We start from the raw sequence: 14,923 nt of genomic DNA on the forward strand, positions 1-14,923 counted from the left end.
CTCAATAGGAAACTGCAGGACTCCTTATTAAAGAAGAGAATATTTTGGCAAAAATCCAGGATCACTCACACAGTACTGTAAGGCCCCGCTTTCCCCATTACAGTCTTTGTGTTGCAGGGTCTGTCAAATATAGTACATCCTAACCAAAACTTCTCATGTCCTATAAAACTCACAGCAATGGCATTGTTGTTAGAAAATGATTCCTCACTCCTGAACATGACCTTTGTTAATTTTGTGCTCTGTGATCTCCTCCATTCCAAATTTTTGGATCTGTTGATATAACAATGGCCTACACAAATGGGAGAATACTTTCCCCGGCCCTACTTTCATCTTCAACTTTCCCTTCTCCCTACTTGGCTGAATTCTTTCTGATTTTAGTCATTGTCCCTTTGTTCAAGGAATGTTCTCATAGGAACAAGCAAATATCGAAAACTCTGAGACCATAAACCAGACTTGAAGACTTCTCAAATTGTTCCTGTAGGCTGACATTTAAACTAGATTACCTTCAATGGAAATAAATACATGTAGAGCAGATTCTAAAATTAGTTTGCATGAAGTTTATCCAACAGTATTCCTACTAAAGCTAAATATAACCATAATTGAGATATGTCCATGTATCCTTGATCAAGCATGAGATTATAAATTGGGACACATATTCCCCTCCAATCCTGATGAGTGGAGCTGGGAATGTGGCTCAGCCATAGAGTCCTTGCCTATCATATGCATGGCTCTGGGTTTGAGCCCCAGCACCACAAAAAAATACAATAAATTAACCCTGATGAGTGACCATATGCTGATGTTCAGAAGGCAGGATCCACTTCTTGGAAAACCAGAGTCAGACATTTCCTTGACTTTCTCAAAGTGAACTCATCTGGGTGCCAGTCCCTCTGACTTTGTCCAAGTTAATTGTCAGGTAAGATCCACCAATCTAGACACTGACTTGTAACAATACCTGGAAGATACTTTTTAAGGTAAGACTTCATAATGTTCATAGGATTATGTGTTGAGGTAGATTTAACATATGGCACAGAATGAAGATTACATAGTTGGTCACGTGCATAAAAATAAAAATAAACTATAAGTAAAGTACAGTGGAGACATTATAACCTTTCAGTGTACTTCACTAATGAACCAATAAGAACCCTTAGTCAAGGTGGCTAATCTCTTATTCTGATGGTCTTCTAAATTCCATCCTATTTTAATCCCATGAAGTCAGCAGAGGATCAGTCTCTCCCTTATTTCCAGACTCATAGTTCTGTTTTCTAATAATACAGTTGCTTGGGGTTTCTCAACTGGTTTCTGTGAATATTTTCTTTGCTCAGCGTGCTCTGTGAAATGAACTTGTCGGCTTTATCAACTCACGAGTGTTGTGAGATTTTGTACAGCTCTGAGTTTCTTCATTCATGTGCTTTGTGAGACTCATACACAGTGACTGAGGAAGAGGAATCAGAATCAATATGGACGCAGTTTGTGGCAAATTTTGAAAATGGTTCCTTCAAAGGGCAGATCCATCTTTTTTCTAACCCATACAATATTCTTTATGTACAAACAATGCTCTTCTTTGAGCACCTTCTACATACTTTTTTATAAGTTATCACCATCATGACAGTCAATCAATGAATTTGTGTAATCAGTTCATTGGCATTCAGGAGAGAAAAATAGTGTCGACTTTGAGTCTTACTGGTGTTGTAAGATGTATGGGTCTTGGCAATAATTGTTAATAAAATCAAACCAAATTAACTCATATCTAATCAATTATTTGTAATTATTGAAATTAGGGTCAACGTGTTTTTGAACTAGGAAAAAAAAGATTGTGTAACTAAGGGATGAGTTATTTGAAAGAAGGTGGTTCCATCAGAGGAGTATGAAAATGAAGGTTTTTCACTGGATAGATTGAATATAATCTATTCCCTAATCTGAGAGTGTGAAAACAAACTTGATTTTCACAATGTGCAGGAGTTTCAGAGAGAGTTTGTTTAAATGGGTTACAAAGAAACTTCAGATGCGGTTTCAAAAATTGTTTTCAAGATCCTATTTACATTTAGCATTGCACCAGGGCTTAGGGTTGATCATGTTCATATCAGGATACATATTATTTTTGTCCTCTTGATGACCCTGTACTATAAATTTATTGCCATCTTGGAAACCGATGTTTGCAAAGGTAAGGACAATCACCCAAGATCACTCATCAAGTAGTGCTAAAACAGGATCAAAAACCAGTTCTAATTCTCATGACATTGCTGTTGATGTTGATGCTATGGTTTTAGTCAGTCACACACACACACACACACACACACACACACATTTAAACTAAGCTTTTAGTATGTTTAAACTAAGCTTTTCTAGACTAAGCTTTCGTTATGAAGGATAAAACTAAACTCACTGAGCAAGGAAAATAGAGCTAAGGGATCTCAGGGAGCCAGGAAAAAAAAATTGAAAAACAAAACAAAGACACCAAGGTAAATGTTTAGTGGTAACTAAAATAGAAATTTGGTAGGTTAAAGATGCACTTGTCAGCAATACAGATGGTTATACAATTCCGCTCTTTGTCCTGTAAAGTTACTGTTGTTTCTGTGTATTAAGGGGGACTGTAGTAAGTGACGGTCTCTCTATCCAGCACAAAATTGTTGTCATTTCACATTAAAATCAATGTTAGGAGAATTATAATTATGTGCTAATGTGAAATTCACCATGTGTCAGTATTGTTATCACTTAAGTGCATACGAAGAAATTTTATTCAGTGTCTAGAGACTGAGTGTACAATACTTTCGATCTCTCTTAGATGATATGATTAGTCGCTGCTTTGAGTATCTTTGATCTTAAATTTAGACATAATAGGAAACTGTGTACTCTTTTTTTTCCATAGTTTATTATAATAACCTAAGTCTTTAGCTGTTTTATCTATTCCCTTCCTAAATTGAACTTGCAAATCAAGAAAATCTTGTGTGAACTAAATGAACCATATTGCAGATTCCTTCTACTTTATATCATTATTAATTTCAAAATATGATGAATTATATCACTGCTGAGTTTTTTTTCTTTTAAATGAGGAACTTGTTAGTTCTTTCTTTTTTTAATTATTTTTTATTTTTTACAGACCGAATTTTGATTCATTGTACACAAATGGGGTGCATCATTTCGTTTCTGTGGTTGTACATGATGTAGACTAATACCATTTGTGTAATCATACATGTACATAGGATAATGATGTCTGTCTTATTCCACCATTTTTTATACTCCTCCCTCTCATTTCCTTCTATATAATCTAAAGTTCCTCCATTCTTCTTCTACCCTCCACCCCTCCCCCACCTCCATTATATATCATCATCTACTTTTCAGGGAAAACATTTGGCCTTTGGTTTTTTGGGATTGGCTTATTTTGCTTAGCATGATATTCTCCAACTCTATCCATTTACTGCAAATGCCATAATATTATTCTTCTTTATGACTGAATAATAGTTTATTGTGTATATATACCACAGTTGCTTTATCCATTCATCTGTTGAAGGGCATATAGGCTGGTTCCACAATCTAGCTATTGTGAATTGAGCTGCTATAAACATTGATGTGGCTGTGTTGCTGTAGTATGCTGATTTTAAGTCCTTTGGGTATAAACCGAGGAGTGGAATAACTGGATCAAAAGGTAGGTCCTTTACAAATTTTGTGAGGAATCTCCATACTGCTTTCCAGAGTGGCTGCACCAATTTGCAACTCCACCAGCAATGTACAAGTGTGCCTTTTTCCCCACATCCAAGCCAACACCTATTATTGCTTGTGTTCTTGATAATAGTCATTCTAAATTGCAGTGAGATAAAATCTTAGAGTTGTTTTGATTTGCATTTCTCTAATTACTAGAGATGTTGAACACTTTTTCATATATTTATTAATCATCTGTATGTCTTCTTCTGTAAAGTGTCTGTCCAGTTCCTTGGTCCATTTATTGGTTGGGTTCTTTGTATTTTTGGCATAAAGTTTTGTAAGTTCTTTATAAATTTTGGAGACTATTGCTGTATCTGAAATGCATGTGGAAAAGATTTTCTCCTACTCTGTAGGTTCTCTCTTCACATTGTTGATTGTTTCCTTTGCTGAGAGAAAGTTTTTTAGTTTGAATCTATCCCAATTATTGATTCCTTCTTTTATTTCTTGTGCTTTGGGAGTCATGTTAAGGAAGTCTGGTCCTAACCTGACATGATGAAGATTCCAGGCCTACTTTTTCTTCTATTAGGTGTAGGGTCTCTGGTCTGATTCCGAGGTCCTTGATCCATTTTGAGTTGAGTTTTGTGTAGGGTGAGAGATAGGAGTTTAGTTTCATTTTGGTGCATATGGATTTCCGGTTTTCCCAGGACCATTTGTTGAACAGGCTATCTTTTCTCTATTGTGTGTTTTTGGCTCCTTTGTCCAGTATGTGGTGACTGTATTTACGTGGGTTCATCTCTGTGTCTTCTATTCTATACCATTGGTCTACCTGTCTATTTTGGTGCCAATACCATGCCATTTTTGTTACTATTGCTCTGTAGTATAGTTTAAGGTCTGGTATTGTGATACCTCCTGCTTTACTTTTCCTGCTCAGGATTGTTTTCGTTATTTGAGGTCTCTTATTCTTCCAGATGAAGTTCATGATTTCTTTCTCTATTTCTATGAGGAACGTCATTGGAATTTTAATTGAAATTGCATTGAATCTGTATAGCACCTTTGGTAGAATGACCATTTTGACAATATTAATTCTGCCTATCCAAGAACATGGGAGATCTTTCCATCTTCTAAGGTTTTCTTCAATTTCTTTCTTTAGTGTTCTGTAGTTTTCATTGTAGAGGTCTTCCATCTCTTTTGTTAGATTGAATCCCAAGTATTTTATTTTTTCAAGGCTAATTTCTCTTTCAGAGGATTCATCACTTATGAATAGAAATGCATTAGATCTATGCATATTGATTTTATATTCTCCTACTTTGCTGAATTCATTTACTAGTTCTAGAAGTTTTCTAGTGGAGTTTTTCGGATTCTCTAAATATAGAATCATGTCATCATCAAATAGTGACAGCTTGAGTTCTTTTCCTATTTGTATCCCTTTAATTTTTTTGGTCTGTCTAATTGCTATACCTAGTGTTTCAAGGACAATGTTGAATAAAAGTGGTGAAAGTGGGCATCCCTGCCTTGTTCCAGTTTTTAAAGGTAACGCATTCAGTTTTTCTCCATTAAGAATGATGTTGCCTGTGGGCTTAGCATAGATAAACTTTACAATGTTGTCGTATATTCCTACTATTCCTATTTTTTCTAGTGTTTTAAGCATGAATGATTGCTGTATTTTATCAAACACTTTCTCAGTATCTATTGAAATAATCATATGATTCTTAACTTTAAGTCTATTGATGTGATGAATTACATTTATTGATTTCCAGATGTTGAACCATCCTTGCATCCCTGGGATAAACCCCACTTGATCATGGTGCACTATCTTTTTAATATATTTTTGTATGCAATTTGCCAGTATTTTATTAAGGATTTTTGCATCTATGTTAATCAGGGATATTGGTCTAAAATTTTCTTTCCTTGATGAGTCTTTGTCTGGTTTTGGTATCAGAGTGATACTAGCCTCATAGAATGAGTTTGGAAGGGTTCCCTCCTTTTCTATTTCCTGGAATACCTTGAGGAGTATGCTATTAGTTCTTCTTCAAAGGTCTTGTAGAATTTGGCAGAGAATCCATCTGGTCCTGGGCTTTTCTTGGTTGGTAGGCTTTTGATGGCTTCTTCTATTTCGGTGCTTGAAATTGATCTGTTTAAATTGTGTACATCCTCTCCAACACCTATTGTTGCTTGTATTCTTGATAGTCACCATTCTAATGGGGGTGATATGGAATCTTAGGGTAGTTTTGATTTGCATTTCTCTTATTACTAAAGATGGTGAACATTTTTTTCATATGTTTGTTGATTGCTTGTAGATCTTCTTCTGTGAAGTGTCTGTTCATATCCTTAGCCCATTTGTTGATTGGGTTATTTGTATTCTTTATGTAGAGTTTTTTGAGTTCTTTGTAGATTCTGGAAATTAGTGTTCTATCTGAAGTATGAGTTGCAAAGATTTTCTCCCACTCTGTAGGCTCTCTCTTCACATTGCTGATAGTTTTCTTTGCTGAGAGAAAGCTATTTAGTTTGAATCTATCCCAGTTATTGATTCTTGCTTTTATTTATTGTGCTATGGGAATCCTGTTAAGGAAGTCTGATCCTAAGCCAACAAGTTGAAGATTTGGACCTATCTTTTCTTTTACAAGACGTAGCGTCTCTGGTCTGATTTCAAGGTTCTTGATCCATTGTGAGTTGACTTTTTTGCAGGGTGAGAAATAGGGGTTTAGTTTCATTCTGTTACATATGGTTTTCCAATTTTCCCAGCACCATTTGTTGAAGAGGCTATCTTTTCTCCATTGCATATTTTTGGCACCTTTGTCTAGTATGAGAAAATTGTATTTATTTGGGTTTGTGTCCGTGTCCTCTATTCTGTACCATTGATCTACCTTTCTATTTTGGTGCCAATACCATGCCGTTTTTGTTACTATTGCTTTGTAGTATAGTTGTCAAGAATACAAGCAACAATAGGTGTTGGAGAGGATGTGGGGGAAAAGGTACACTCATACATTGCTGGTGGGGTTGCAAATTAGTGCAGCCACTCTGGAAAGCAGTGTGGAGATTCCTTAGAAAACTTGGAATGAACCCACCATTTGACCCAGCTATCCCACTCCTTGGCCTATACCCAAAGGACTTAAAATCAGCCTACTACAGAGATACAGCCACAACAATGTTCACAGTTGCTCAATTCACAATAGCCAGATTGTGGAACCAACCTAGATGCCCCTCAATTGATGAATGGATAAAGAATTTGTGGTATATATATACCATGGAATATTACTGAGCCATAAAGAATAATAAAATTATGGCATTTGCAGGCAAATGGAAGCAGTTGGAGAATATCATGCTAAGTGAGATAAGCCTATCTCAAAAAACCAAAGGACGAATGATCTCATTGATAAGTGGATGATGACACATATAGGGGGTGGGAAGGGGGCAAGAATGGAGGAAGGAGGGACTCTATAGAGGGATAAGAGGGGTGGGAGAGGTGGGGAGGAAGAAAAAAAATAACAGAATGAATCAAAAACTATTACCCTAGGTAAAGATATGATTACACAAATGGTATGCCTCTACTTCATGTACAGAGAAACAAAATGTATCCCATTTGTTTACAATAAAAGTGAATTTTTTAAAAAAAATTCTGTATGTCTTCCTGATTCAGTTTGGAAGTTTCATTTTTCTCTAAAAATTTGTCAATGTCTTCAATGTATTCCTATTTTGCTGTAGTATAGATTTTCAAAGTAGCTTCTAATTATGTTATATATTTCAATGGTGTCTGTCACGATCTTTCCTTTTTCATCACGGATTCTAGTAATCTGTGTTTTCTCTCTTCATCTCTTTTTTAGTGTGGCTAAGGGTTTATTGATTTTGTTTACTTTTTCAAAGAATCAACTTTTTGTTTTGTCAATTTTTTGAATTGTTTCTCTTGTTTCAATTTCATTGATTTCAGCTCTGATTTTAATTATTTCTTGTTTTCTATTTTTGGTGTTGATTTGTTCTTCTTTTTCTAGGGCTTTGAGATTTAATGTTAGGTCATTTAGTTGTTGACTTTTTATTTTTTTAATGTATGAGCTCAATGCAATGAGTGTCCTGGAGATTTTGATAAGTTGTGTCATTGTTCTCACTTACCTCTGAGAATTTCTTAATTTTTCCCTGATGTCTTCTATTATCATTGCATCATTCAATAACATGTTATTTAGTCTCCAGGTGTAGGAGTGGTTTTTGTTTGTCATTTTATCATTGATTTCTAATTGCATGCCATTATGGTCTGATAGGATCTCTATTTTTTTGTATTTACTAATGAGTTCTTTGTGGCATAGCATATGGTCTATTTTGGAGAAGGATTCATGAGCTGCCGAGAAGAAAGTATATTTGCTTGATGACGGATGAAATACTCTGTAAATGTCCATTAAGTCTATATTATTGATTGTATTGTTTAGTTCAATAGTTTCTTTGTTCGGGTTTTGTTTGGAGGATCTATCCAGTGATGAGAGCAATGTGTTAATGTCCCCCACTATTAATGTGTTTTGGTCTATTTGATTCTTAAAATTGAGAAGGGTTGGTTTGATATACATAGATGCTTCAATGTTTGGGGCATAGATATTTATGATTGTTATGCTTACTGATTTATGCTTCCCTTAAGCAGTGTGAAATGTCCTTCTTTATCCCTTTTCTTGTTACTTCTTTCAACACAACAATTTCCACTCAAGACGATCAGGTTTACAGTATAAGGAGACAGTTCTTCAAGACACTTGAGCTGGGCTTGTAGCTCCCTGATAGAGCACTTGTCTAGTATGTGTGAGGTACTGAGTTTGATCCTCAGCACCACATAAACATAAATAAATAAAGGTATTGCGTCCATCTACAACTTAAAGTATTTTTTAAAAAGTCAAGACACTTAATGGACCTTTCATTGCTGATGTCCAACAAGACTTACCAAGTACTTACAGCCATCCATCAACATTCTCATTGCTACATATAGAAAGGGATGCAGCAACTTCTGAAAATAGCATTTTGAATTTGATTCTCTTATATTTTTCAATGTGATTGAAAAGTATTTATCTTTTCAAGTAAATACTTCCAGAGAGGCAGTTACCTTAGTGCTGAGCATATTGATTGACTGGCATCCTTAATTAGGCAGGATTTCTTTGGGAGCTATTATCAGTTTGCAGGAATAAGGGGTAGATGGAAAGGCAAATAAAAAGTCAATCTCATTCTTCTTTCTTTAGCTGTCAGGGGAAAATCAAGTTCACATGGATTCAATCTCACCTATTTTACTTTCTGAACTTGTAGCTTTATATAATAATGACTGCCCTTACAAGGAAGACCTGATTCTAACCCCATCCTTAAGGATTATTACAATATCCTGTTCAAGGAAGATTGTTATCCAGTAATTGGTTTTCAAAGTTATATAATGAGTATGTCACTGAAGATTAATAGTTTGACTTTTTTTTACAAAGATGTTGTTGCATAAGAGTCCCAACAGGAAATGTTGGCACACTCAAACTGACTGCCTTGGCTACTTTCACAGGAATAGATAGGGTTTAAGGAGACTGAGAAAGGTGAGTAATTGCTCCTGCCCAGCAACAGTGAAGGTGGGGGAACCAGGCTACCATCCCCAGGCTTGAAGAATTAAGGGAAACAGCATTTAAATAGAGCTAGTGCTTCCATTTTCCAAACCTAACTGGACTGGTTAGTCCTAACTGGTCTAGCCACAGGATTGGTTCCATAAGCCAAGTGAAGAAAGGAGCAAAGAAGATCTGGAGGGAAAACAGAAGAACTGTAGCACAGGAGAAAGGTTAAAAGTCAATGGAGGGCTGGGGATATAGCTCAGTTGGTAGAGTACCTGCCTCGCATGCACAAGGCCGTGGGTTCAATCCCCAGCAACACACATACGCACAAAAATAATAGATAGGGGTAGACGTCATCAAGCCACACTGAATTGCAGCTCTAGGGAAGGGGAGAAAGCTAACATTTATCCAGTGTTGCTCTTGGTACTACCTATATAAAACAAACCAATCTAAATTTAATGTAGTTAAACAACCACTACTTTTATCATACAAATTCTATGGGCTAGAAATTTAGACAGGGCACACGAGGGAGGACATGTCTCTACTCTACTATGTTAGGCACCCCATCTGGAAAGACTCAAATAGTTGGGAATGACCCAAATGCCTCGGGCCAGAACCTTCTGGAGGCTCCTTTACTCCATGACTGGCACTTGGACTAGACTCATCTAGGACTGGCACTACATGTGGCCTTTCTGAGGGCATGGTCCTCTCACATCATGGTGTCTAGAGTGTCCTGAGAGTGAGAGATACCAAAGAACCAGATGGAAGTATGACCCTTTCTGATCTTGGTCCTTTTTGATCTGGCCTTTAAAGTCACACAGCATCACTTCTGTATTTGGTCCAAGGTCAGCAGAATTTGACTCTCTTGATGGAAGAATGTCAAGCTCACACTGCAGAATGGCATTCTGAATAGTATATTACTGTTGCAGCCACCTTTGGAAAATACAAGCTGGCATATGCACAATCACTAAGGCAGTAAGAACTAAGAAATTTGAAGAAATCTGACAACAAATTATTTTCTACATTAACCATGAAATTATATTAATGAGAATCTGTTGGGGGCTGTGCCATGTTGATGGCGCCATTCTGGCACCATCATCAGCGAGGAGATTAATTGACATAGGCATACTCAGGTGATTTATTGTCCACACACACAGTGTATGCACATATGTTCTCAAGCACTCCTAATTATGCCTGCTTGGACATCTAGCGTCTTGCTAATCTTTGCATAAGAGGCGTGGCCCTGCTCTCCACCTCCTGGAGGTGATATAAGCGTAGGCGGAGCGAGACAGCGAAACACACAGAAGCTAGAAGAAAGAAGAGCGGCAGCAGCTAGCAGAAAGAAGCGCAGAGAAGCCATTAGCAGAAAGGAAGAAGAAGCAGCAGCAGCTAGCAGATAGACACAGCAGTTAGCAGAAGTGACAAGCAGAAAGAAAATATAACGGAGCAGCAGCTAGTAGAAAGCAGAACAGCAGCTAGCAGAAAGCGGCGGAAGGCAGATCGCACAGCGGAGAGCTGAGACGCATCACTAAAGTACCTTAGGTAGACACACCCTTAGTTCACAGGATGCAGGACGCACCAGTAAGAAGCAGCAGACCTTAAGTAAGGCATAGCAAGTCTCTCTTCCTCTAAGCTCTAAGTAAAGCCTGTCCTTCTCTCAAAGTCTCTCTCTTAAGCAAAGTCTCCTTCTCTCTGATAAGCAAAGTCTCTCTCTCTCTCCTCTCAAAGCAAGTAAACCTCATTTCCTCTATCCTCTATAAACAAGCAAGCAAGGAAACAGCCCAGAGATAGAAGTGGCTCAGTTTCCAGTCCACCACCCATAAGACCCGTGCAAATTGTTGCTGCAGGCGGTGACAAATATCTGCGAATTTGGTACCGCAAAGAGCCAGCAACAAGAATCCTCCCATTTTCCAAGATTTCCAATGATTATACTTTGCCTCTCCTTCATAGATATTACTATAGAGATTAACTAGTTCAGTTTCCTGTTCTCAAATAGTTTGAATACCATTAATCTCATTTTTCCTGCAGAGAACCCAAGTGATATGTAAAAGGAAAAGTAGGAACTAGAACCCAGGACCCTTGGATTTGATTTAATTTATTCACTTAATCATTTATTTAACCAGACAGTAACCAGGAATGAAATCATAGTTTAAAGTTTACCAAATGAATGCAGAACAATCAGAATTGAGGAAATACTTCTTGGCCAGGTATTGCTTTCCTATAACATCAGAGAAGAGCATCAGCTGGTTTGGGGCTTTCTCACTGGAAGATTTGAACTTAGCTTGGTATCTGTCATATGAGAACCCAGGGGCTAGGAGAATAGAAAGTTAGTGGTCACTAAGACCACTGTTATCAATGGGGAGACACTGAGACATAGTTATCAACTTTCCATTTAGCCCTAGATGACATCTGCCTTGCCAGTCCATCGCACTGCAGGTCCCCCAGATTGACCCCAGACAATGCAATTAACTCCCTGAAAGGCATCTTATGTAAAGTTGTGTACCTTCTACTATTTCTGGATTCAGGAGCACTAAGCATGCTTACCATTCCTAATCAAACAGAGAAATAAGCTTTTGAGAGTATGTTTCTAAACTCTTCAAGTCACCTGACAATTTCCTTTCAAATTTTGACATCAAGAATTTGCCAAATTACCCAAAGCTTTAATGAAACTTCAAAGCAACTAAGCATTTTCTTTTTCCCATTCTATAAAGGCAGCTTTTCTGGAGCCAATCATTCCAGTCTGGATTCCACTGACATTAGGTATTAGCTGAGAAAGGCCAAGAGGTAGAAGGTTTACCTGTCTCTTCTAAAAAACAAAACAAAACAAAACAAAAAAACTTTGTCTCTCTCTGTCTCTCTCTCTCTCTCTCTAACACACACACACACACACACACACACACACACAGGCACACAATTTTAGAATACTCATTTATTGTTTTGTAATTCCTTCTGACCATTGTTTAAGAGGTGAGTGGCCCTCTCTGCTACCAGGTGTGCCAGCTCACCAGGAGATTTTGCTTAACAAGCCTGTGCTGAGGTAAGGTGAGGTGATGAGTGGTAGGAGAGCTGGGTCTGTTCAGGTCCTGCCATCTGTGAGAAAGCCCTTTGGTGTGCTTGGCAGTAAAGTGAAGAAATGTCCACATTACTAGATTATTAAGGGCCTTTACCCTTGGTTGAGAAGTTCTGTACACCAGGAAGCTCACTCAGGACCAGAATGTTGGGGCAGGAGTGTGGCTCAGGGATACAATGCTGGCCTAGCATGAGCAAGGTCCTGGTTTCCATCCCCAGCACCACACACACTCATAAAAATAAGACCTGGAGTCCTGAGAGCTCTGGGTCCATCTTTTGTGCAAGCTGATTGCTCTGTCCCCAGGGGTCTCATCTTCCATATTCCTACCCAGTATTTCACATTTAACCTAAGTACTGGCTCTTTTAAGAGAGATGCTGATCAGAGGTAGTGAACTTGCCTAAAGTGATTGAGGCCCTGGGTTTAATCCCCAGAACTGCTCCCCGCCACAAAACAAAATATAGAGAGATGCCGACTGACTTCCTTGGTGCCCCTTCACCTCTCAGTCCTTACATTCTGGCACTTCTGTGTGTTCTCTTGCTAACAACATCCCAGGTAGCAAAGCCAGTGGCTCTTTTCCTTTCTCAGTCTGTGTGACTTCACTATCAACACACTAGTCACCATGCAGACAGTTTCTATATCTGTCAGATAGGTCAATGCGTTGACCTCACTGGACTGTTGTGAGGTTTGGCTATTAAACATCATGATAAATAATATGTAATATAACTAACACACACACACACACACACAGCTTAGAACAGCTCCTGGGACAAGAACCTGCCACTCCCCATGTGCTTCCCTTATGTTAGAGGATAGTAGGGTTATCAGTCCCTGCTATTTAAAACTCTGCACTTAAAAATAGACAACATCTCAAACTTCCCAGCGTGATTTTGCATTTCATTCCCATCATTCAGAGCTTCCTCACCCTAACTTATCTAAAGGTTTCCATCTCCTCTCTCCTTGTTGTAAGCTAATGAGGCGGTGATTGCCTTGTAACACCTGGTGCTGACGTTTGCTTTCCTCATTTAAATCTCACTTTGGTTTCTATTCTGCATACTGTGTGAGGCTTGCTTTCACAGCTGGACTGTAATCTATAGAATAGATCATTGACTCTACCTACTTTATCTCCTGTCCTTCCTAGACAAGATCTCTTCCGCTTGTTGCCAGCCATAGCGTGAGGGTGGTTAAGAAAAGGTGGACTTTGAGAAACAAATAATGTTTGGACATCCTTCCCATCAGCTATAAGCATGATCACTCGACATGATCTGGGGTCTCATCTGACAATAAGCACATGAGCTCGGAATCCCATATGATGTGTGGCTCTCTGTTTGACCCCCAGGTACCCGCCGCCAGACTGCCCATTGTGTGAAGAAGGGCCACGGGGTGGTAAAAGCTACGTTCTGTGACCCGGAAACACAGCCCAATGGGAGACAGAAGAAGTGCTATGAAAAGGACTGTCCACCCAGGTAACCACTGCTGACGGTCACACCTGATTAAACAGTGATGTGGTGCTTGGTGACCCAGGAGGACCGTGGGCTCCTTGTTGTTAGAATAGATACAGGAAAGCTGTTGGAGGTTTCTGTGGCTGTGCTGTTGCAGCCTGTGGCCAGCTGTGAGGACACTTTCTTCCCAGAGAGCAGTGTTTCTTACAAAGGCAATGGACGGTTGTTTGTTTGGCAAGACTAAATCTTGCTGAAGAGAATGCTCCGTGGTTCACTCACAAGTTGTTTAACTAATGGGTTTGGCTTTTCCAAGGGCACTTTACCATGCAAATGTAGCCTTCAGGGGCACCTTCAGATCACCACGCCCACTCATACTTCAGATGACCTAGAAGAAAGGACTTAGAGAGCTGGCTTTCTTACCTCGGCACTATTGACTTTTGGGCTGAATGACTTATGGGAGCTGTCCTGTGAAATATAGGAATACTCAGAACATCCCTGGCCTGTATCCACTTGGATGCTAGTAGTATTCCTTCCTTCTCAAAGTTGAGACAAGTAAAACAGACCCTAGACATTGCCAAGGGTCCTCAAGGTGGCAAAATCATTCCTATAGAGACATCCATTATCACTCTTATAGAGATATTCATTATCACTCTTGTAGAGATATTCATTTGCTAACCATGTTGGTTCAGGATAACCTACTACTCTAAAAGTTTTCTGTGCTTCCATTATACTTGTTCTCCTTCAATGTTAAGGAACCACTACCAATAAATTCCTTTGACACTTCATTAGATAGTAACCACTGCACTAAGGCCTGGGAATCTTTTATCACTTTTCAAAACCACTCTGTTGGACTGGCCACCTTCTTAAAATCACAGCTGTTTCTTTCCTGAAACGAATTTTATCCTGTGGCTCACATTCTTTTTTATAGTTTTATATAGTCTGCCTTGGACCTTAGATTACCAGCCAGTATTTGTTAGGGACCTACTATTGCCCATCAGAGATACAATATGGTATAAACGAAATAACACTTGCCATTTATTGAGTACCTACTTCACTTAGCCATATGTTAGAAACATCTTATGTATTCTTTCTTTCCCAACTACTCAGATAAATATTATGTATTATGCCATTTTTTTCCCTCACTCAGTATCATAAAACTAGTAGGAGGCAGAGATTTGAACCCAGAGCTCTCTGCTACATACCCCAGCAGGCCACCCGCCCCCCCAGAG

At 38.6% G+C, this 14,923-nt stretch overlaps 1 protein-coding gene across 1 annotated transcript in view; it reads left to right on the top strand.

Moving 5' to 3' along the window:
* ADAMTS12 (ADAM metallopeptidase with thrombospondin type 1 motif 12) overlaps positions 1–14,923 on the top strand; it is a 329,970-nt gene that overhangs the window by 255,166 nt on the left and 59,881 nt on the right. The window contains exon 17 of the mRNA XM_079144478.1: positions 13,592–13,718. Within this exon, the coding sequence (XP_079000604.1) occupies positions 13,592–13,718 (127 nt within the window). The remainder of the gene's footprint in view (positions 1–13,591; positions 13,719–14,923) is intronic.

The sequence above is a fragment of the Sciurus vulgaris genome (assembly GCF_902686455.1).
Source record: "Sciurus vulgaris genome assembly, chromosome: 6".
Lineage (NCBI taxonomy): Eukaryota > Metazoa > Chordata > Mammalia > Rodentia > Sciuridae > Sciurus > Sciurus vulgaris.